Source organism: Dicentrarchus labrax, unplaced genomic scaffold (assembly GCF_905237075.1).
Source record: "Dicentrarchus labrax unplaced genomic scaffold, dlabrax2021, whole genome shotgun sequence".
Taxonomy (NCBI): domain Eukaryota; kingdom Metazoa; phylum Chordata; class Actinopteri; family Moronidae; genus Dicentrarchus; species Dicentrarchus labrax.
In genome coordinates this window covers 21,748,653-21,773,799 of record NW_026136719.1, presented here as the reverse complement: position 1 = coordinate 21,773,799, position 25,147 = coordinate 21,748,653, and the positions used below count along the sequence as shown (strand labels likewise).

The 25,147-nt window shown below is 39.8% G+C and overlaps 1 protein-coding gene across 2 annotated transcripts in view; it reads left to right on the top strand.

Annotated features, from left to right (window-relative positions):
* The window catches only part of LOC127351545 (frizzled-3), a 31,003-nt gene that overhangs the window by 2,945 nt on the left and 2,911 nt on the right, over positions 1 to 25,147 (top strand). For both annotated transcript variants that reach the window (XM_051379192.1, XM_051379193.1), the window contains exons 3-10: positions 18,212 to 18,408; positions 18,811 to 19,113; positions 19,267 to 19,429; positions 19,836 to 20,135; positions 20,400 to 20,651; positions 23,441 to 23,589; positions 24,043 to 24,157; positions 24,901 to 25,064. In XM_051379192.1, the coding sequence (XP_051235152.1) occupies positions 18,212 to 18,408; positions 18,811 to 19,113; positions 19,267 to 19,429; positions 19,836 to 20,135; positions 20,400 to 20,651; positions 23,441 to 23,589; positions 24,043 to 24,157; positions 24,901 to 25,064 (1,643 nt within the window). The remainder of the gene's footprint in view (positions 1 to 18,211; positions 18,409 to 18,810; positions 19,114 to 19,266; positions 19,430 to 19,835; positions 20,136 to 20,399; positions 20,652 to 23,440; positions 23,590 to 24,042; positions 24,158 to 24,900; positions 25,065 to 25,147) is intronic.

Genomic DNA, 25,147 nt, shown 5'->3' with positions numbered 1-25,147 from the left:
CTCAGGCACTCATGACCTTTCTTGAGTGTGAAGAGTAGCTGACAGAGAGAAGGTGCTATCTGAGCAGCAGCGGAGACATTTTAAAACAGAAAGCAATTAGCTGATTATGTGACAGAAATATTTTTTTTTGTAGAGCTGCACAATAAATGGAAATATATTTGAAATTGCAATATCCAATCGCAGTGTTTTGATGAAGGTAAAATGTGTGACAAAACTGTATAATAATGAAGTACTGTAATGCTGCAGAGATGGTTGTTTGGTACAGACCCCAACAAATGTCACATTAACATGATAAAAAAAAAAAAATAAATTCAGTCGAAATGAAAATTGTGATGTAAAAATGTTAATTCCCATGAATAATGAATCATATTGTAATATCTGTCAACATAATCGCAATATGATTTTTTTACTGTAAGGACACTGGTTTTAAGTAAAAAAAAAAGGGGGGGGCAGTGCTGTGTTACACACTGTCTGAGTGCAATAGTAGACGTACACTATCCATCTATATCATGTTACCTCTCTTTCCTGCCCCTTTTGTTACTTCTCAGAGAGGGAGAAAGAGCACAGAGCAAGGTGTTGCTCAATAACTAGACTAGTAATTACCTGTTTTCAGCGAGTATTTGTTGGTATCAAAGGTTACGTATGGCACAGTATTTAGGATTTGGACATGTTTGGGTGTGTGCTGTGCAGTACTAAACTATAGGGCTACCGAGTAATTTCCCAGCTATAAAAGAAGACCATTTATTTCAAACACAAAGATAATCTTTATAGACAAGGCCCAGCTTGTTTTAGTGGGAAAGACAGGTTGAGTTGTTTTAATCTCCAGATGCTTGGATTGGCATGTTTTTGTGTGTCTTCGTCAATCCGGATGTGTCTCATGTCCCACAACACATGCTGATTGGCATAGTTTTACCCATGTTTTGGCTAAATGTATTTCAACTGTGGTTTATACTTTGAGGAACAGGGAATGATAACAAATACACTCAGTTCAATTAAATCTGCCTCCAGCTGTTCATCCTTGGCATATTAAATTACCCCTGTTGTAAAGCAGATGAATTTGGACAAGGCCAATGTTGGCTGTGCACATTGGATGTTTAATCCTGGGGGGATTTTTATTTTTAGTTAATGTTAATATTTTCCCATGTCAAAACGGGATGAATGTCAGCCAAAAGATCAAGCCAAAATTCTCTATACTGCATAATTTATCGCAGAAAAGGGATTTCTAACATTTTCTCATGTTAAAATGCGCAGTGCCGGAAACACTCTGGATCACTGCTGTCAGACGCACCTTTTTTTTTCCTTCAGAAAATAGAGGAATTAGGAAACATGGCTTCATTTCAGCTTGGCAAGCCACGCACTTTGAATTTGCTCAGTGTGTTTTTGAACTGACGATAACAGTCCTTGAGTCATAGGATTCTCTCAGCACATTAAAGACCATGCAAATATTCAAATCAAGTCCCCGGTGTCATGTCAAAACACACTGTCACAGATTGTAAGAAGCGTCTGTTGTTGAACTTGATTTGACCCAGATGAAGAAGGAGCCAAGTAACTGACACCATCAGTCCCTCCAGTCATGGAAGAGACATCTTTCTGAAGATGGTTGAGTAGCAACATGAGCCTTGTTAGTTTTCCTGCTCTGGTCTGCTTTGACCAGGCATGGTAGTCCTGGTGGGAACCCTGGAGGAAATTTAATAATATCTCTCATGGGACTGTGGCTGCATAATACCAACTGGTGCGTGTGTTCACAGATCTATACATACATGTGGATGGGTTTATGTGCAGGTGTGACAGTGAATCTGCAGCTCTGCTTGAACATGATGTTAAAACAAGAGTATGTTTTGTATGAATTACCCATTTTGTTTCACTTATTACTTCAAAGAATCACAACAACTATTAAGTGATTTTACTATTGTCACACAGTAAATGTATATAGAATATCAAGATGTAATGAAGGATTTTGACTTTTACATCCTTTGCCTTTAGACATTCCTGTTTAAATAACATATGTTTGACAGATATTACAGATATTATCATTAGGAAGTTAGTTGGAATCTCGTACTAAAGCCCAACAATCAACAGGGCAATTCAAATGATTTCTAGCAGGGAACACATCATTTCTAATTAATTCTGCAGATTCCCACGTGTGTCCATATATCTTTCAACCATGACAACACTTTTTCCTTTCTAAGAAAACCCTCCACTGGGCTGATGAAATTATTGTGGCTTTTATTGTTACAGCAGTATCTGTTGAGCCCTCACAAAATAGGAGCTGTGGTCCATAGCAGCTGTACAGCTTCTCAGCTGGGACAACATCTGGATGCTCTTTGTCAACAAATTCAACCTTATGACTTTTTGGCACTCTGCTCAGATGTGTTTAACAGGAGTTATTTAGGTTTGGTGAAATAAAAATAGTTGTAAGGAGACATCAAGTGACGAACTGTTTTGGTCTAAGACAATGTAAGAGTCCAACTCAACTGTTGTGGTTTTGGTTAGTATAACAACATCATAGCCTAAATCCTTTCATGCAGTCGGATCGTTTTTAAAAATCAGGAACCAGTTTCAAAGCTGTCCTACAATAGAGGATGGCTTTAGGTAAAATACATACATCTTGACAGTTGAGATGAGGACTGATCATACCTTTGTGACTGTGCGTGTGTATTTTTTGGGGAAATTTGACGTGTGTCTTAACAAAATGTAAAATAAACAACTGCTGCCAGATCAGCATGATGTTTTTCAGATGCCTTAACGAAACTGGAGCCATTTTCAGCAGCTGTCGTAGTCACTTTTTGGGTCATATCACATGATGAATGTTTGCTCTGCCTCAGTGGCAAAGCTTTCGTGTCTTGGCTTACTTGCAAAGTGGATAGATCATTCTAGTGAGCTGTCATGTTACTTTGATTTTTGTTTAGGTTGAGACATAGTCAAGCCCTGTATTCAACAACATTCTTAAACCTCGCTCTATCTCAAACAGTGTGGAGTTGTGCCCTCGGTGAGCCCTCAGTTTTGACTGACGTTGGGAAAATTGCCTTTTCTCCTTCTTTTTTAGATGTCAAGCTAAGCCAAAAATGGATTATCCCCGAGTGTGTGTGCATGATTAACATACTGGGCCACATTTATTCAGTGTATGAATGACAGGCTCAAGGTACAGAGCACTATTTCGCGTGTGTAATTGCTGAGCCTTGCTAAGGGCTAACTGTACACTACTACTTCCTGTGTTCGTGTGTGTGTGTTTGAGTGACAGGGGAGGTTAACAGTGCCAGCTGTCATCTCTCACTAGTGTTAACTAGCTGCTAATCTCTCTCTCAGTCCCACAATGAAGACATTGATTCCCACAGACCAACCGCCACCCCATCTGCCACAATAGTCAATTAAACCTGAGGGAAGAGGGTGAGAGAGACTGAAATATAAGAGGGGGAAGTAGGAGAGAAGGGAAATGAATTTAGAACAGGAGATTGTGTGACAAGTGAAATTATTTCTTTGGGTGTGTGTGTGCACTTGCATGCTTTTGTGTCTGCACGTAATTTAGGAATTTGTCAGTACCATCGACGTATTGGTCGGTACAGTCCATCTGCCTCAGCGTGTAATGGTTCCCAGAGGATGGGCTGTAGGTTGTGACACTGTTTGAGGGCTGTGCATGTTAGACACAGAGATTTAGATGTATGACATCATCGGGATTGTGTGTCTGCACTAAGGGACAAGAGCTGATCACATGGTTTAAAGCTAGTGTCGAGTTCTTTTTAAAAGATTATTTTCTGAAGCTTTTCCCCACTAAAATAACACACTCAGAGTTTATATCAGAATGATTTTGATTTTGATGCTTCTCAAGACTGTCATCAGGTTTTGAAGAAACATACCTGAAATATAATAATTGCCACATAGAAAATGTGTCTTTATTGGTGTATAGAAGTAATTCTTGTGCAGTTACAGACAAAAAGATTGCTGGAGAGAGGGGATGTTTTTTTCATAGGCGCACTGTGCCTTCAAAGTCGAGACAGTTATGAAACAGACAACAGCTCCTCGTGCCCATTATTTTTCTTTGTGAAATAAATAAATAGGCACGCATCATTCTAGAGTTGCCGTGCCTGGGGCCTCCAGAGCCCAGATGTCTGCTTGTTCAGGGAGTTTCCCCTTGAGTTAATGGGTAGATATTTGGCTTTCTGCACTGGAGTTTTATTTTGGCGTAATGTAGGTGCGATGGAGGGCATTCTTTGCCACTAGCCATTTAACAAGTTATTGCTCCTGACTGGATCAGGTTAAATTAATTTTATACACTCATTCAAATCAATAGGGAAAAAATAACAACACAGTCTGGGCCTTAGTCTACATTTGTCCTAATTGGTTGAGTCAAAAACCCTAAATTGTGTTCTGTACATCTTGAGTTTCTATGACTGACAAACAGAATAGTTTTGACTAGACAGCAGGTATCCTGTCCTGACATTATACCTCAGTGAATTTGTCCGGACAATTCCAGCACAATCTTTATCATTTGGATCTTGACGAAAGAAGGAGATTAGAGACTCCTGTCTAACAGTCAGTTAGAGAAAGGCTCATTTTAGCTACAATAGAGCTCACTGTTTGTAAAGCAAATAGACAGAGCAACCCTAGCTCTGAATGAAGGGATCTAGAGCTGTCAGTCACTACAGTTTAATGCCCACTTTAAAATCAGGGAGAAATCAAGTTTAGTTTTTTTTTTTGAATTTACATGCACCGCAATGACTCCCACATTTTTAAAGCAAAGCTGACAGTTTAAGTGTATTAATGATGGACTGCAGGCGGCTCTGCATCTAAGGTTTTTCTTTCTTTTGCTAATGCAGCATTCAGACTTGACAGTAGTGAGAGAACAGGCTCTATAATAAGAGGTCTTACAGGTTTTTTTCTTACTGTATGGATGCATCTGAAATTTGGAAACAAGCTTATGAAGATTTTCAGTGTTTTTAATTATCAAGTATGCACCACTACTTGTCAATTATGTTTTCTTTCATTATGTCACACTGGTCACAAAAACTCAGGTTCATGTATACTTGGCCAAGAAACAAGACAGGAAGTGTTTCCCTTAATTATTTACCCTACAAGGTTTGTTCTTTACATATGTTTTTAAAAAATCAAGTTACTTCAGAAAGCTGTCAGTAATCCCAATAGTTCATGTAAACGTAAAGTCAGCATTCAGCCATTTGACAGTAATCTGATGCTGATATGGTAAATTGGAAGAATATGATGCCCCATTTGAAATAATTAACCAAAACTGAGGTGGTTTTTCATGAATAGTTGGTTTTTGATGAGGGAAGAAAAGTTTCTGAACTCCTTTTTTCAAAATGTCTAACAATAGTATGAATTGTCATTAGATTGCGGGGAGTTTGAAACTTAATCACAATCTCTTATATAGTTTGCCTACTGATCTTTCTCTTTAGTGATGCCATGTGGACCTCCTTAAAATTGCCTTGCAAGACTTGTATTATATTTATTATTTTCTCATATTTGGCTATGAGACACATTGTTGTTCAAAAAACAGCAATAATGAACTGAAAGGCAGGCAGTTGCATACTACTTGTCTTATACCACAAGACCACCCTTGTTTTATAACAATACCTACTCCAGAAAGGAGGGCTGAATATTTTAAATAGATCACTGATATATCAACATTGGCATCAAAATACAAATTTCTATCTGGAAATAATTTTTTTTTTTTTTTTTTTTGTATTTATCATAATTGAATGAATTGAACTGTGGTTCGGAAAGTGAAGATGTTGTTGGTATTTATGAGATGCAGAGGTAGAAAGATTAATATGTAGGAGGAAGGGAGGGACAAAGTGTTAAAAGAAGAAAATGTGTGGGGCAGTTGAACAGAAGGAGAATGTCAGAGACCAAGCAGAGGGAAATACTGACAGAGTGACAGGTTGTGTAAAGTCTTTAGACCCTACTGTCTCCGGTGTTTGTGTTTCCCTCAGTATGGGGTCCTGTCCTTCAAAATGAGACTGCTCGGTTTAAGAAGGGCCACCCTGGGGCCACCAGGTCCCCACAACAGAGAGGAATTTGTGTGTGCCAAATCTGGAGAGTTCGAGGCTTGTTGTGCTTTAGTGTGGTCTGTTGTGTTTTTTTCTTTGTGTGTGAATACGTAAGTGAGAATTAGCTTTTATAGGTGTGTGTGTGTGTGTGTGTGTGTGTGTGTGTGTGTGTGTGTGTGTGTGTGTGTGTGTGTGTGTGTGTGTGTGTGTGTGTGTGTGTGTGTGTGTCATGGTGTTCAGTGCATCTGAAGAGGCTGATTAGCCTATTCACTCTGGCAGAGACAGACAGGTCCTCATTCAGTTTAAAAGTTCCTGTTTATTTCAGTTGAACTCTTGATTATCCTGCTTATTCTGACAGTCTATTGAAGCTGCTAGCCCAAATGAAGCAATCATTTATTTATGCACAGAACAAAGGCACTGCCTGGTGCTGTTTTTTGGCAGACTGTTCCCATCAGTGTAGCTGCCATCGCTGCTTATCCAGCCTCACAATACCCAGTAAAGAGAGATTTGAGGAAAGATTGGAGAGATTTTCCATTGCTGAAATACTGCTCTGTAGCCCACTGTAAATATAGTACCACAGGTTTCCATAAAAATATGAAGCAGTGGTGTATGGGATTTGAATTCCCCAACCTAATAACAACAATCTTAGTGTAGCGGGACAATACAGTTTTATGCATCACCAGCATGCTTCAGATGTAACCGTAGCAAGTCATAAATCCATTTTGTTTTTTAACTTGTTCTGTCATCATTTTCAGAATATTCTGGAGCTGCAACTAACTTATTATTTGCTGATATGTACATTTTCCTCCAGTTAATAGGTTAATGACATCTTCAAATTTCTTGTTTCTTGTTGTTCAACAGTACAAAACTAAAACTTATATGTGAATTATAATGATATAAAATGTGTATAAAACAAGGGCAAATCCTCAAGTTTCACCAGTGAATGTTTTTTGGTGTTTATTGGTGAAGGTGTGAAATATGGGCCGGAAAGATGTATGATGGGCAGCAACTGTCGCTCCATACGTGCGTGTGATGTATAGATTCGACTGTATGTTCTGTTGGTCTGAGCCCTGCTGTGTTTAGCTCTGATAAAATGCATAAATATAGGTTAGCCATGTCTTATGGTCTTAATCTGAACCCATGACCCAGCCTGGGAGCTGTGTGTGGGTGTGTAACATACACACAAACACACATCATTGATCCCCTTGTCACGCAAAGCCACTCAACACAAGGCAGCTCTAACATTTTCAGCATACTGCAGATCAGAACCAGCGTCAGTTCCCCCAAAACAGCTTGTATATAAATGCATATAGTCACATAGATTTTTAAACTGTTCAAATATGTATAGGGAACTTGGTTGCTGATATTGCTGTCTCTGACAACACCTCACCCAGCATGGTCTGAAGATTTTATTCTGCTCTGTGTGCATTTTTTGCAATTACTTCATAGTTTGGTAAAATGGACGTTCTCTGGTTACCAGGCGGTGAGTTGCTCTACTGCATGTGTGCATCTATTTCCTATCTATTCCTGCCAATACTGGCCCAGCTCCCGCATCCCACTCACTCTGTGACTCACCCAACTAGTCCAAGTCACCTTCCTCTCCCTCTCCAACTTCCAGAATCTGTTAGTGATTTATGCACGTCACCTAAAATCTACTCTGCACACGGACTGTCTCTTGAACACTGATAAGTCCTTTCGATCAACATGGCTACACCTTTTTTTATTATTAGTGTGATTTTTCTCATTAAACCATTAAACAGATGACAGAGCTTGAATAAACCCATTGGGCGAAGAAGGAGTATGTATTCCTTTTTCCTCATGAGTGATGGTTTTTTGTTATAGACAGGAGATATAATATACACTAGAGAGACAGCGTGGAGGAGATGACCAAAGATGGTCAAAAATATACAATTACAAAGCTGATGTTTTGATTTGGATCACCAATAATGTAGATATGAAGTTTAATTGCAATCTAAGGAGAAATATTCAACAGGACACTTGTTGCTTCATCATATTAATTAATTTGTACTTCTTGTTCTTTATGTTTTGCAAACTGAACATGAACCAATTTTATGAAAAGAATGTAAAATAATATATTATATACTGTCAATTTTAATGGTTTCTGAAGGCATCGGTTTTAAAATGGTAACCTTCACTGTGGAAATAGCAGGTTTTCCTCTGACTGTAGCAGAGTAAGTGGTAAGCAGATGGATATGCACAGGCGCCGTGGTTGGTGTTAGGATATGTGTGGGTGCAATTCAGCGCTATTGTCACACTCTTGGCTCCCCATATACATCTCTATCATTTCATTTGACCCTCGCTCCCACGCCTCTAAAGTTTCTTTTACTCGCACTTTCACACTTTTTCTGTGTCGCTCCTTGTCCAAGCTTGTTTGCTATACTTTTTGGATGGTTTCACCCATTAAAGGAGTCTTACAACAGTGTGCATGTGGGTGCGTGGATGTGTCTGCGTACACGCATGTGCTTTGCCCTGTTATCCTCAATGAGACATGTCCCTGTGAGAGCTACCACATCACCTGTTGCCATGGTAGTTAAATAGGCAGAGAAGGAAGGGGAGGAATGGAGGGAGACAGACAGACAGGCAGGGGAGGGGAGGGAAATTGGATGATGAGTGCATGTTCTGGACTAAAACCAAGGAGATGAGGAGGAGGGGAAAGTACTGGTAATAAAAGGGAAAGAGAGAAAAGAGGAGATTCATACTTGTGGCCAAGTCATTGCTCTCAAGTGTTATTTGTCTTGGAAGATAAGAAGAGTAATTGAAAGTCTGCGCAATGTGTGATATTTACATTCATCATTGAGAAATGCAGTATAGTTGAATAATATGTCTCTCCACCCACACCATTGAAAAGACAGGCTTCTATTGTTGTTAATATAAGGCGTGAAGCGGAGACATACAGCAGCTCGATAAAGGCAACCCACAATTTTTGTTTTGTTCATTGTTGTCTGGCAAAGGCAGACATAATTTCACTGGAGAAAGATGTCAATTCAAGTCCTTTAACAGCGTATCGTAGATGATTGTCAGTTTTCTTTTTAACTAATAACATTAACCTTTTCTAGACTATCTTTTTCTAAAACTATCTACTACTTGTACTTCATTAATTTAAGTGGCATTGTGGTAATGTTTGCTGATTTCTTGTTGTTTTGTTTCCCTAAACAGCAGTGACGTATCTGCCCCACTAAACGTCTTTTGCGGTTGCTAGGAGCAGTTAATTTGACATTTAGATAAACAGTTGCAAAGATAAATACCTGCTCACCGTCTAACTTGCAATATTACATTTATTTGCAATGTTTCACCAAAAAGTCACAATTTTATTTTGATTCTTGATCTACTCATCCTGCTTCTACCCACCTGTCTCAGGAAATAGATGTTCTGAATTGTTTTATCTAATTTGAAAGTGTTCATGGAAATGATCTTATCAATGCTTGTCGCCATTTTTCTCTTGCTATTTTACATAAACATAGCTACTGTAGTGAATTATGTAGGAAGATGTCTCGATTCTTAATCCCATTTACTAAACTCTGATTGATAAGATATTCCCTTATTTGTCCCACAATGGGGAAATTCCAATGTTGCAGCAGCAAAGTGGATAGAGAAAAAACAGTAAGAGTAGGGAAATAATAAATAGAATAAAAGCACTATGTACAAGAGAAAAAAACAGTAGGAATCCACAAACAGATAACACAAATAGTAGCAGCAGCAGTTGCACATGGGCAACTGGGAGCCCCGACCAGGAAAAACAGCCATCACTGGGACAAAACACCAGGATCTACATGAATCATTGAATGAATCCATAACTTTTGCGGTGAATCAGATGTCTGGAACGTAGCTAAAACTATAAATTTTATATCCATAATGCTGAGATTTAGTTATTGACGAGGTTCAAGAGTTTAGAGAACCATCGGCTCATGTTATCTCTAAGTCATTTAAATGTTTGCTGATTGGGCTCGTGAATATCTTACAAGGCTGGGGAGAAATGAGGTTCAAATAGAGGGTAAAGATAAGCAGATGAGTGAAAAAAATTGATTAGAGCTCAAGCAAAACGTCTTTAGACAGGATTGGGAGTTTAGGGGAACTAAAAAATAATTGGATACCAACGGAAAAATGCATGTTTGTAGGTTGTGCTAAGATTTCTTAGCAGAGAAATGGTAAATAAACGTATGATGAGATGAGATAGAAGTTGGGTGTCTGAAAAGGGATGAGGACCGTGGCAAAAAGGTGCACCGGGTTTAAGATCTCAAGAAAACATAGGAGAGACAGAACATGTTGATTGTGTTGCTAAATAGTTTTGTCAAACATGAAATGACAGTAGTAAAAAACAGTATTAAAAAAAAGTAGGGAAGATAATGAATGCTGATGATGGAAGAGGAAAAATGGACAAGGAGAAGTGGAGGAGGGGGATAAGTACATGTCAGCATAATAGCCAGGAGTAAATGGGAGACAAGAAAAATAAGAAATGAATACAGGAGAAAGAAGATAGGAGGAGGGGAAGTGAACGTGAAGGGGAATGTCATTAACGGCTTTGTCCGGTCCTCCCGACTGAACGATAGATGGACACGGATAAACGAACAAATGAATGAAAGAGGGAGAGAGTGTGAGAGAAGGGTGCCCCTTTCTTAACTGTCTTTTCAGAGATTAGGGAGGAGAGCATCGCGGTCTGTTCAGTTCATCTATTCATGGCCAACGCCTGTCTCTCACGAGCATGTGAGAGGAGAGAAGAGGCAGGCACATAGCCAGAGAGTGTGTGTGTGTGTGTGTGTGTGTGAGTGTGAGTGAATTTGTCTATGAACGCATTTATCAAGTGAGCATTATGAGCAAGAAAGTAGAAAATGTAGCTTGAGATTAAATCTAACCAGTAAAGTGGAGAAGACAGAGGCGACAGCAAGAAAACAATGGTACGCTTAGAGAATGAAAAAGAAAATGGGATGCGAGCTGGAGCAAGGAGAGGGAGATGGAGGGATCATGTAATTGCTGCGTAATTGTGAACTGAAACGATGCACTTATCTTACACTGTAGAGAGAGAAAGAAGGAATGTAATTGGCTCTAATGTATGGATGCAGTTAATAGTTTGAGTGCAGGAAAAATATAGGGATCAAGTAGCCGCAGAGAGGCATAAGTAAATGGGGATATTATAGATTTCTGCAGAAAGACAAAGAGAAATGGAGCTTTTAGTTGTAGTAGCTGGTAGAGAGGGAATGTCACAGGGATGTTTTAGTGTAGTTAGCAATGGAGGTAGCGCTGATGTGGTCTGACAGCATTTGTGCTGCAGGGCCCGACCCTCTGATTTCAGTGTGAGTTATGGTGTGAGATGGAGACGGCACAAGAGGAAGAAAAGGAAATGGAGAGTGTGCGAGGGTGATGTGTCCAGATGGACTTTGGCAAGGTTTATCAGCAAAAAGCCAGAATTTTCTCATTTATATTCCTGTCAGAGAGAGGTACAAGAAATGGTTCATTGCATCCGGTGTGTTTAACAGATCAACACATTTGCCCTTTTGATGTGGAGGTTCAAGGGACGGAGGTTACTATTTGTTACCTGACATAGATGTATCACTTATTAGTAAAGCATGCATGCTTCCAGATTCTTACCAGACTAAAAATGTTCCTGCTTTGAATATACTTTTATAGCAGTTTAAATGATGGTAAATGGACTGTGCTTATAGCGTCTTTCTGGTCTTCCGACCACTCAATGCACTAATTGCTATTTGAGTGGTTTCCTGCATTATGATGGAGGCCTGAAAGGACTCTAAAGATACAATAACATAAAGTCGATGAAAATCACTGACAAGTCCTATGGAGGCAAAAAACAGCATGTTGCGGAAATCTAGGATCAGATAAGATTTCGTGCATTTGGTATTTTCGCTGGGTTGGACAACGTTGCTCAAAAACTTTGGTTTTGGATTTTTTTGAAAGCGGGCTCGCTGCCAGTTCAGGAGCTGTTTCTTTGGAGGCTTAGACCCAACAGCCTGTCACCTTGATCTGACCACAACACAAAGCTGGTGACAGTTTCAGGAAGTGTGTATGTGTGTGTCCTTCTCAGGTTCTCACACTCTAAACACTCTTTCCGATCCATTTGACTCCCTAATCCACCGGGAAACCTTTTCTTCATTCCACTCCAGTTTTTCTCCTATTTTCCTCTATCCCCTCCTCCTCCTCCTCCTCCTCCTCCTCCTCCTCCTCCTCATATACTTGATAATGTGCATGAGTTTCTGCAGAGTTGGCTAACTGGATTTTCTACAACTGTTATAAGAAACACACATGCACAGACACCTCCCACTCGCTAAACAACTCAGATATTATACATGCACAAACATTTGTTTTCCAGTTTTGGATCTGAATCCATGCAAGGGGGGCGGGGGTGTAAGGAGGAAGGAAGGGAGGCAGTCAGTAAAATGGAAAAAAGGGAGGAGTAGAGCAATAAAAAATGTAATTAGTTTAATAATTAGTTGGAGCTATTAGACTCTTATGGTGTTATTTACACATCAGTGAATTTTGTGGTTAAGCAAGTTTTGCCAACATTGTGGGCAGAACTGCTGATTGTTTATTAAAGTCTTAAGTTGCAAACCATGTAATAAAGACACAAATAAAGAACAAAACAACTTATTATCTGATCTTACCACTTATCATCTATGTATAATCCCCAAATGTTTTATTATTGTGTAAAGAGTAAATATCACGTCATGGGATTGTGGATTGTGTTTTAATTTAGTTCTTTCTTGAGGGAGGGCCGTCAGTAGGAAAAGGGTGACCTTAGATAAGTTATTGACTGTTGGTGGTTAGTGACTTTCAAAATTTCAACTTTAGCCCACTGTGCAACAGTGCTGTCTCATATTGTCACCATATTGGGTTTTAATCCTCAACACACCCACTAAACAGTAGACACTTGGGGAGGAAACGCTTTATTCAGCCAGAAAAGCCTTGGTGCAGAAGGTTTTCACATCCTCTGTACTTTATTATGTTGTATGCACTGCTTTCTTTTTGCGATCAACTTTACAGCATTAATCGGTATCTATCTATTGTTTGCCAAAAGCGTAATTGCTTGCATTACGTGACCGTTAATCATATGCCTCTTTCTTTCTTTCCGTTTTCCTTTTGTTGTTTTTTTTACTTTAAGTTTTTTTTTCTCCTTCTATTTCTTTCTCTCTCCCTCCCCCTGGGTTTCTTTTGGAGAGAGGGAGTAAAGAGAAAGAAACTTAATCCCTCTATTGAACAAGAGGTGGACCAGTCAGGGGCTTTTTTCTCATTTTCCTCTGTCAAAAACCCACCCTGCTTCTCATTCCTCTTCTCATTCCAAATGCTCACGCCTGTCCAAATCACACACACAAAATATTTTATTTCATTATCATGCAGTTAACCTACCAGTATTTTTTAACAGTCTCTCAGTGGCATCTGTCTGTAATTTGGGCAATCTGAGATTTTGCTAGATAACGATTAGTAGGTGTAAAAAAGAAATGTTTTGTTTTTGACTGTAGCTGGAGAGACAACTGTGTTTTCCTGCCTACATCTGATAATTATTGTTGAGCAAAATATCAAAGTTAATTCTATCTAAATGCATTTTTTCCCTAAATACTGTAATAGGTGCAAATAATCGTGATTTTTAAGGGAATTCCTTGATTATAATAGGGAACTGCCCTCCCATTAAAATTGGGATGTATTGAGGAGGTTTCCTTACAGCAGCCATGCTGCAATAAGGGCATTTGTGAAGCAGGAATTTAACATTAATGATTCTCTGAAATGGTTCTCACAAATATAGTTGCCAAATGGCTGAGGTCAAGCTACCATTCATACCATTTTAAAGCTATCTGGGGGAGATGTCAAGTTGCAGCATTGCATGATGGATGGTCTTTTGATAGTATGGGGTTTGCATGATGACCTTTTGTTAATTGTTGATTTTGTCTTTTGTTTTTGTATTATTCGTACAGCTGCATTTTTCAACTATACTTTTGACTAAAACTTTAGTTTTAGTTTAAACAGTAAGTGTCCACCAGCAGTGCCAATGAAAGCACAAAGGCCTTTTTACTTACTCAGCAGTTTCCAGTCAGGGTGGATGCACTATTTAGCCATGACTTTGTTGAATAAATTATATACTATAAAAATGCTTTAAAATGGGGCTTGCCATTTTAACTCCAGTTTACCCTTGTAAATAAAGTATACTTGTTACCACAGAGCTCCATATGTACGTACATTTATTTTGATAACATTAACAACTATTAGATGTTACCTTGCGCTTAGAATGTTTAGCCTTTAGCATGTTAACTTTGCATGTTAATAAATTTGCCACATTGTCAGAATCCTCTTAGCATTTCATTGCCATTTGACTTTCCATGACAAGTCTGTCTTCACAATAAAAATGACTGTGTTGACTGTAACCTAGTTAGTAATTTTGTAGATGGAAACTTTTTTGTTTGTGTGTGTGTACCAAGTAAAATCGAAGTAAAAAAAACAGTTGCCCAATAATCTTTTAAAAAAATGATAGCACTGATGACAGATTGATACACAACCATTATGAACAAACAGCTTGAACAATATTTTCCCTGCAGACTGTAGCTGTGTGCGGCCGGAAATGTGGTCACTCACTCACTTATGGATGGTAGGTGGAAGCAAAGCTTGTTCACTCTAATGCTGGTACAGAAATAAATACATAGATACAGTCAAAAAAAGAGGGTAGAGAGGTTCCATTGGTGATACATACTAATGGCTAATCCCACTATACAAGCAGGAGAGTAACAAGCAGGACTGCAGGATGCTGATGCTCTGCATTTTCTCTCTCTTGTATCCTCCTCTCCCCATCTTTATCTCCTTCTCCTACATATTTCCCACTTTTAGTAGCAGTCTGCACCCCCAGGCTGGGTATTGTGTGCTTTTCCACTTTGCTTTCCTTGCTCTTCCATCACAACTATCTGCAAAATGCCAGACAATTCACTCCAATCGTGCTCCATGGAAAGCTGATTGCCACCCCCCTCTCTCTCGTTGGGTCGCACAGTTAGGCCACTTAATATCAATATTCTCTTTGTGGTGGGAGATGGGGGGCAATTGCCCTGACTGTCAGAATAATTGCACACAGATATCTGCACACATGCGTTGACTCGTGCATGCACACAACCTTGCACACTCACACACAATGAAAATCCCAGTAACTGGGACATTACACAGGATACAAGAGCAATGACACACACACCCACACACGTATAACCCCACATTCATGGGAGAAATGGGCAGAATGGGGACACACAAAATGTGAGTCACACACATAATCGTATAGTAGGGTTAGTATGAGGAGACATGAAAAAAGCTTCAGCTCCATTTTGCTGGGTAGTGAGACACACTCATGCAGAAAGTAACTACCACTCAGTTAAGTGTGGCCTCCGGCCCATACCAGACGTATGAGTGATAGAGGCAGACAGACATGGACAGAACACTATATCAGTTTTTCTTGTAGACGACAGAAGACTTTCAGATTCAATTGATGTTAAAAACTCTTTGCATTAGACACATGATAACAGATTTGATAGTGATGTGATTGTAGTATTGTACTCATGCTCACACTACACTATCGAGTCTAGGATGTAGTGTTTCGATGTAACTGAGACAATGTTACATATTGAATACCTGACATCAGTACCTGTTCTGTAATGGTAACTACTGCAGACCCTTATGAAGCCATTGTTTTTAACTTATATATTCAGTGGCCACATAATTAGGTACGTGCTGAGGATGCCTGATCAGAAAAATATAATAGTAATTATAGTTAGCTGTTAAGTTTTTACTAGTCACAAGACTTGGTGGTTTGCGTCACTACTATTAATAAAGAACATGTCTAAAATCTGGGATTTTATTGGTTATGTTGTTAGATCCCTACACACTTCCTTGTTGTTGTATAAGAATGAAGCATATTTGATTGGATTGGTTGGTAATGTGACCAGGCCTTAGCTCAGGATGTTCAGATATTATATGGATCAGTCCTATAACAGGCACATTCATGTACAATTGGCTACTAAGGCATCACAGCGAAAGTTCTTAAGGAAGCAGGCAGCACCACTTCCCCACCATTTGTCCACTGTATATTTCAGGATTGGCCTTGTGAGTCAGTAGTTACCAGTCAAACATAATTATGTATTCAGAATGTTGTGATCACACTGAATTGCTCTGAGCAGCAATGTATCATCTTCTCCTCTAATAAAACTAAAATCCCATGAAATGGGACCAATAACTAACTCTCCTATTTTCAAAATGAGAATGTTTACTGAAAATAGAAAACATAACAGATATTTTATGACTATAGCACAGAGTTCAATCATTCACTATTCTGCCTACACATAATATATTTATTCAACTATAAGGTTGAGTCCAGAATGGAAGCTCAAGTGGTTCCTGACTTTCTCTGTCCCTACACAGTGAAACACGCATGGGTTGTAAAATACATGAATTATTGAATGGAGGTGAGTGGTGTGTGTGTCTGTGTGTATACTTACACAAGTTTCCGTGCAATACTCAAAAGTATGTCACATAGCTCATGCACTGCTGCTTCCATTTACTGGTGGAACATCTCTCTAATGTGCAGATCTAGAACACAGCAATTGAGAGCGATCAAAACATACTCGCAAGGCCTGACTCTACACAGAATCGTGCATAAGACACGCACGCACACACGCACGCCGTCATGCATGGGTATTTGCATGAATGCACTCATACAGTCTATAGGCATATACTGTAGCTATTGTTGCAAGCAATCAATGTAAGTGCACTGTTTTGTGTCACATATACACATGTTTTATATATACACATAAGCACACACATTGTGCAATGTTGTGTGATTGATTATTGTGTGCACTCAAGCAAAGTGTTTTGTTTCATTGCTCTCATTTCCATTCATTGCCGTCATGGTTCTGCTCTGATTTCTCTGTTATATCTCGTAAAAGCTTCATTGAAAACTCAGCTTTAGTGCAGCCAGATGATATTAACTTTTAAATAGCTGAATAGATGCAGGTCACTTTGCACACTTAACCGTAACAGCATGTAGTGTACACAGTTTTACTAAAACTGGAAAATATGTGGAATTCACACACTCACATACTCTTAACTGAAACTAAGACTTTATTAAAGCACTTTTATAATTATTCCAAAGCCAACCAGTTAAGTCTCTGTCTATTGGTATTATCCTGATTAAAACATAGTAGTTCTCTTTTTATATGAAGCTCACAAACATGGCTGTGACAACTGTAAGCTACTCAGTTTTAAATCTGCTTACACTTTCACAAACCTTAGTACATATTATAAAATGTCGTAATGTTTAGTACTAATATCCTCATTGACAGCAGGTGTTTTGGAACTAATTGATGAATCATTACCTGTGAGCATGAGCAGAAGTAGCCACCAGCTAACCTTGAGTTTTAATATGGAATAACAAAATAAATGAGCTTACAAAGAATCCCCTGTTAGTCTATGTCCAGGGGTAGTTGTTTAAGGAAGTGCTAAGGCTGCTTCTTGTCCTTTCCATCACTCACATTTTCCCAATCATTCTGGGGATTTGAAACAGCAGCCTGAAAGTCACATGCCTGACTCTAACCTTTAGACTACCGCTACAGCGAACAGAATCTATGATCTTCAGTGCGTGGACAGCCATGCTGTTTGTTCAGTGTATTGGCTCAACCTTCAGAGGTCTGTCTTTGCTGTCCCCTACTTCAAAGAGATGTTTGGTAATATGATTGCTCCTATACATATTTTATGAGCTTCTAAATATTGATGGAATACTGAGTAGTTTAAGTTGCAGGCGATGAGAACGTATTTGTCTTCCTTGCACTCCCTCACATTCTCTTTGATGGCTATTTCAGGTTAAATATGAGCCTTCTGATATGTGCCACTCATAGCAGTTAACTTTTTCTGAGCGTGTGTGTGTGTGTATGTGCGCGCATGTGCTTGTGTATGTGTATGTGTGTGTTTGTGTGTTAACATCATGTACACTCTTTCCCACATGCATAACAGATTTAATAACAACCATGTCAAGCTGGTTCCCCACTTATATTGTGATATAAGATTGACAACTTGAAATGTGTGGATATTTGCAAGAGAGTTTTGAGACCCTTGTATGACTGATGTTATTACACTAGCCAGTGCTTTCAGTTCGAGCTTTGACGCAGGTTCCAGCATACATTTAAAAACTATCTTTGTCTTTTCTCCTCTTGTCTCCTCTGCAGCCTTTCCATCCCATGGTAAATCTGGTGTGCAGCACTGACCTGAGGATGTTCCTGTGCGCCCTGTACGCTCCGGTGTGCACTGTGTACGGCCAGGTGTCCATGCCATGTCGATCCCTCTGCCAGCGGGCCAAGGATGAGTGCCACAAACTGATGGAGATATTTGGCGTAGCCTGGCCAGATGACATGGATTGTAGCAGGTGTGTATGTGTGTTACATTTTAAGATGAAAATATAAACAGTGTCATCACAAACAGATGGGAATCCTCTGAGATAATACAGCCGGTAATATTATTCTGGTTGTTTTTTATTTTGAAGGTATAGTGAATATTTAGCCAGGACTGAGCCTGTAATATGTGTTTTGCACATACCTCAAAACACAACTCTTTGAAGCCAACCTGCAAACTCTAAATGGCGGCATCTTGCCACTGTTCTTACTTTCTTTTACTGTCAACTCATTGCCATAGAACTCCCTTTCTATCTTTTCTATCTCCCTTTTTTTATCTCTTAGTTCAGTTGTCTTCTTCATAGTCATCTTCATGGTCTATGTACAATATGTCTATAATATATTACAATGATCTGACTTCGTAATTCTTTTGCTAGGTTTCCAGATTGTGACGAGCCGTATCCTCGTCCAGAAGACCTGCTGACAGGCTCAGAACCCACTGACCAGTCATCCATGACTGTCCAGAGAGAGTACGGTTTCTGGTGCCCCAGGGAGCTCAAGGTGGACCCAGACCTGGGTTACGCATTCATGGGCCGGAAGGACTGTTCTGCCCCATGCCCCTCAATGTACTTCAACCACCAGGAGCTGACCTTCATCCGCTACTTCATAGGAGTTGTGTCCATTGTCTGCCTGTCCGCGACACTCTTCACCTTCCTGACGTTTCTCATTGATGTTACCAGGTTCGAACGGCTAAATGTTTTATAGCATCTTCTATCAACGAGTATGATCACTTCCAAAACAGAATAAGTGGGAAGAAAATGTGTTCAAAGTTATTTAATCTTTTTTCTTTCTTTCTTTCTTTCTTTCTTTCTTTCTTTCTTTCTTTTTTTTAGGTTTCGATACCCTGAGCGGCCAATAATCTTCTACGCTGTGTGTTATGTGATGGTGTCACTGGTTTTCTTTCTGGGGTTCCTGCTGGAAGACAGGGTAGCTTGCAACGCAGTCAGCCCTTCCCAGTTCAGAGCTTCAACCATAACACAGGGCTCACACAACAAGGTGAGAGTTTTGTTTAATTCATATCTAGCATCAACACAATAACCCACATCTCATGGTAATGTTTTTGCTTTTTGAGAAGCCTGTTTGGTGTATGATGTACTGAAACGTTACTCCATTTACATTATAAACTTTCCTTAATGTTTTATTTTTTATTTTTGGATTCTGTGAATAAAACCAGCAAGCCAGTTATTCCCCCATGATTGATAACAAACTTGATGCAGATGTTTAAGTAGCAATAAATCAAAATATAGGACTCCAATTAAATGAGTTTAATTGATCAATAAATAAAATAAATATATATATATATATATATATATAAATCCTCTAAATCTCAATGCAAGCAAAGCTGTTTGACTTCTCCCCCATGACTGATTGATCAAAACTTATTGATTCTTCTCTCTCTCAGATATGCACACTGTTCTTCATGGTCCTGTATTTCTTCACCATGGCTGGCAGCGTGTGGTGGGTCATATTGACGATCACTTGGTTTCTGGCCGCCGTGCCTAAATGGGGCAGCGAGGCCATTGAGAAGAAAGCCCTCCTCTTCCATGCTGTTGCCTGGGGGCTCCCAGGGGCCCTGACTGTCACCCTGTTGGCCCTAAACAAAATTGAAGGAGATGGGATCAGTGGAGTGTGTTTCATAGGGCTGTATGACATAGATGCCCTGAGGTGGTTTGTTCTGGCACCACTCTGCCTCAACGTGGCGGTGAGTACAGTCAGAAGATAAATGAGTGGGTGGGTGGAATGAAAGAGTTCATGAGTAGATGGAGGGGTGAACAGATTAATGGGTGGGTGGATGAAATGAGTAAGAGTTTGTTGGTTGGAATTATGCAGACATGGATACATTAGTAAATGGATTGGTGGATTGGTGACAGTCTTTTGGCTTCTTTGGCCTGTCAGTCATCAAAAAATAACTCATTTTAATTTTGTGCATCTGTCACTGACTTCTCATTCATCTATCTCTCTTCAGGTGGGTGTCGCTCTCCTGTTAGTGGGCATTGTGGCTCTGAACCGGGTGCGCATGGAGATCCCTCTGGAGAAGGAGAACCAGACCAAACTAGTCAAGTTCATGATCCGAATGGGAGTGTTCTCCGTGCTCTACCTGGTCCCCTTGTTGACTGTGATTGGGTGCTACCTGTACGAACACACCTACCGCAGTATTTGGGAGACGACGTGGATGCAGGAGAACTGCAGGCGCTATCACATCCCCTGCCCATTTAAGGTAGAGAGAGAGAGTGAGAAAATGTGTGTGGCCATGAAATGTTTATATGCTTGCAAGATAAAGTATGTGTCACTGGTTAATAGAGATGTATAGGAGGGAAGCTTGCCTGGGGCAGGTCTTAGGACTTGACTCAGAAAAGAGACCACAGATTCTCTGTCTGTTAACACAGAGCAAATACCAGTAACTTCAAAAGTTATTTCAGTTGTACTGTAACTGTATCACAAAATAAATATGCCTGTTGAGTAGTTCATCAAAACTATTGTTCTACCTCCAGCCTGAAGCTCAGCTGGACATTGAAAACAAATACACAGACACACTCTTGACAGGATATCCAGCTGTATTCCTATCACAGCTCATGCTGCAGCATGCAAATGTCCCCTGATCTCTCTCTATCTCACACACACACACACACACACACACTGTGTTGCCAGTCTGCCAACGTTAGCTGGGGTGAAGTACTCAGTTTCCCCCTGTGTTTTTCTCTCCTCATTAAATCTTGTGTACTTGTAATAACTTGTGTACGAAGTAGTAAACATCCGAGGATCAATAAGATGCTTCTCCAGTAACAATACACACATACTCAAAAATGGACGCTAGTATTTTAAAGGATAATTATGTTGTTTTTTTACACCTTGAGCCTTACTTTTGTCGTTTTGGACATCATTTCCATTGGTTATGATAACAATGTATTCTCTTAAGTAATTGCTGAGATTTGGGAACATCATTGTTACAACAAAGTCGACAGACAGACAGGTTGTAGCCAGATTATCTAAATCACTTCACTGTTCATTTCTTTTCCGTTCTGTAAACTGTGATGGATTCTTGCAACAAATGGTTATAGTAACAGTTTTTCCTTATTCCTCAGTTTTCTCTTTTACATAGGTTTTACTAACCTGTGGATTTGTTTAGAACACATATTATTCTCCATATATTAGACTCCATTATTAGTATGTTCCTGATCACAGCAATCAACTTGAATACATTATTACCAAATAGAAATAATGGGCAAACCTACAAGAAGACCCACATTGTAATAAACTGAAGTAAATCTTTAATGAGCAGAGACTCTGAGGGAGGGAGAGAGGGAGGGGAGAGAGAGAGAGAGCTGGCAGTTGCACATGTGTGTGTGTGTGGCTGAGTGAGTAGGTATTTGTGGAGAGGAGGGAGCAGAGTGTAGCATGCATCATTAGCTCAGCTAATACAGCTCTCAAGACTCTCCTCCACACAAAGCTACCAAGTCTGTGTTACACTGTTGTTTCTGTCTCTTTGTCTCGCATTCTCTCTGCTGGTTCTCACACACTTATTTTGTTCTTTCAGTCAGTCCCCCCCCTCCCAGTCAGTCCAACCCCCCCTCTCTCAGGGCTTGCTCAGTCATGCACTGCTGCCTGTACTCTATAACATCTTTGTAGCGGTTATGAAGAGTGGTGGGAGTGTGGTGTTTTAGACAGTCTGGTGCTAAATGAATAACCAAATGTGCTCAATGCAGACACAAACACACTCCACTGTTTTCTGTCCCATACATACACACAAAGCACCAATAGCTTTTCACAACCTTTTCACTTTATGTTCCCATTTTTTCAGGATTATTAAAGCGGAGTGCTGTTACAGTGGTTTTATGATAGAAAAGTGTCAGCTAATTTGTGACTGACAGACTATATGCGAGGGTTGGAGGCAGGTGCAAGTGCTTATGTTACTTGTTAGTGTATGCGTGCATGCCTGTCTGTAGCTGTGTGTGAGAGAGCTCATGAAGAGAGACCCCCTTTATGACCTGTTGTAGCTCTGGAATTTCAATATTGCTATGTGTTATTTGATCTTAACCCTAGGGGGTTTTGCGTGCAAATGTGTGTGTAAGAGGGTACAATTGCATGTTTTTGGATAATTGAAGATTCTGTGGGCATTGTTCAAGTTCAAATGACTTTATTTTGTCTGTGTGCCTGGGTGGTAATTTACTGAAGGCCCAGGGCTCTTGCTTTATCTCGGGACCTAAATCTGAGACATTTAATCTCAGCCTGGGCTAGACAGAGTAAAGATAATTAATACATAGCAATTCTTCTGGTCCCGGTTCTTTCAAAGACAAGAAACACCTAAGCTTTCTAAAAGTCCTCCTCCACTAGACGTTGCCTCAGCAGTTGTCATTGTTAAAATGCATTGTGAATAGCCTCTTCACCAGAATATAATTTTCATTTTAATGTGTAAATGGTGAATTCAGAGAAAATGTAATGATTTGGATTCTATAAAATCAGAAAGTGTATCTTACATCTATACTTACCCATATACCTCTACACAACAACTCCTGCCCTCTGGTGGGAGATACTGTGTCCTGCATGAAAGGCCAAGACCATTAGAGGAGGAAGCAGTTGCTGCACACCCCAACTGCAGTTCAGCTGCTGAAGCAGCTGGGTTTTTCTAGGATTACCTTCCCTCTTCCATCATTCAAACTCATTGACTGCCTTAAAACACTTGTCATTGCTGGATACTTTTGGTTCATTTAATGTGCATGTAGTTTCAGTGGCATCCTAAGCATTTTATATTTCCTTACTGTGTTACTCTTGAGGAAATGTTTGTCCTACGCTTCCATATGTTCATGCTAATCTGCTTTCTCTCTTGTATGTTTTAGGCTGTATTTTCAACACCCTCTGTTGTCTTGATGTAATGTTATAAAGACTTCGGTCTAGACCTGCTCTATTTGAAAAGTGTCCTGAGATAACTTCTGTTATGAATTGGCGCTATACAAATTGAATTGAATTGACGATTGTGGAATTAATAGTACATTTTTCTGTCCGCTTTAGGTGGAGCAGACCAACCGGCCAGCCATGGTTTTGTTCCTGATTAAATATCTGATGATGCTGGTGGTGGGGATCCCCTCTGTTTTCTGGGTGGGCAGCAAGAAGACCTGTTTTGAATGGGCCAGCTTCCTGCATGGCCGCAGACGCAAAGAGTAAGAAGAGAGATTGGATGAGTTTCATATGTTTTTTGTCCTGTTTTTTGTGTGAGCACATGTACTGTATATCTGATCATGCTATTAGATAATTAGTATGTATCTTACATTTTCCATGTGTGAGTATTACATTTTGAATCACTACTCATAGTACACTAAGAAACACACATTTACTTGCAGTATTTGTCTCTATGGTGACACAAGTGTATACTCTGCACCTGTGTCCTTTCCCCCTCAATAACAACATATTTAACACTCTTCTCCTTCTCTCTTGTTCCGCTGTTTCTCCTCTCCACCTCTACTCAACATCTCCCTCACTTCCCCATCTTCACTTTCTCTTTGATTCATCCTTGCGTCACTGTTCTCTTCCAACCCTCTACTATGCATCTGCGTAAACTCGTCTCCCACTTTTAAATCTCTCACCCTGCCTCCCTCACCCTCTTCTCTCTGTAGCAGTGGGGTGAACGAGTCTCGTCAGGTGCTACAAGAGCAGCCAGACTTTGCCCAGTCTCTGCTGCGTGAACCCAACACCCCCATCATTAGGAAGTCCAGAGGAACATCCACTCAGGTAGGCCAGCAAACACAGCAGTAATATGGCTATATCAAAAGTAATCATTGTGACATTAGTTGTAGAAGCAACAGGACACACAGGAGTGGTATCAGTATTTATTTATTTTTTTCATAGCAGTATTAGCTATATCTCAGTAAAACACAACAATTACTATATTCATGAGATTATACACTAACAAAAGCATTACGCATTCCATATAGATTCTCCTAAATGTTACACACTGGACCTTTTGAGTCTTGAGACCAGTAGCTATTTTGCTGCTTTATTCCATCCATTACTGTCCATTAGCTCGCTGGGCTTAATAGGCTACACTCATTTCCTTTGGGCATTGGGCATCTTTTTACAACCTGATATGCATGGATGAAGATGAATGGGACAGTAAGAGAGAGAACGTTTTTACTAAAAATAAAATAGAAAATCTAAATTGCAACCTGGGTCCACAGCTTTCTGTAATAATAAAATTACTCCTTCCTGTTAAAAGTTCCGTCAGCCGAGCTCGCACTTTCTAATATGAACTCTGATTATGTTAAAGTACCCTGTAGACATTACTTAGAACATTTGATAATATAAGCATTTAGGAAGACCAGAACTGTTAAATTTTGATTATTGAATAGAACTTTAGATGATGGTTGAAGTGTAGTACATTGTACAACAGTATATCAAGACTTTGATATACTGTTTTAATATCTTTGAAAGAAAATTTAAGGGCAAACTACATCTGACCTCTCATCCTTCTGTAGGGAACCTCTACCCACGCCTCTTCCACCCACTTGGCTGTCGTGGACGACCTCGACGAACCAGTCAGAACTCACCATGGCCACCCCGCCTCCACCAGGAGTAAGGCCAGCAGCGTCCACAGCAAGACCAGCTATCATGGCAGCCTGCGCCGCACTCGTGATGACAGGTAGAGCCAAAAATCCACGACTTCCTGTTTGTGTAAAGCTGTGAATTAAATTAAACTAAATCTTTCTCTTCCTGCCTCCCCTT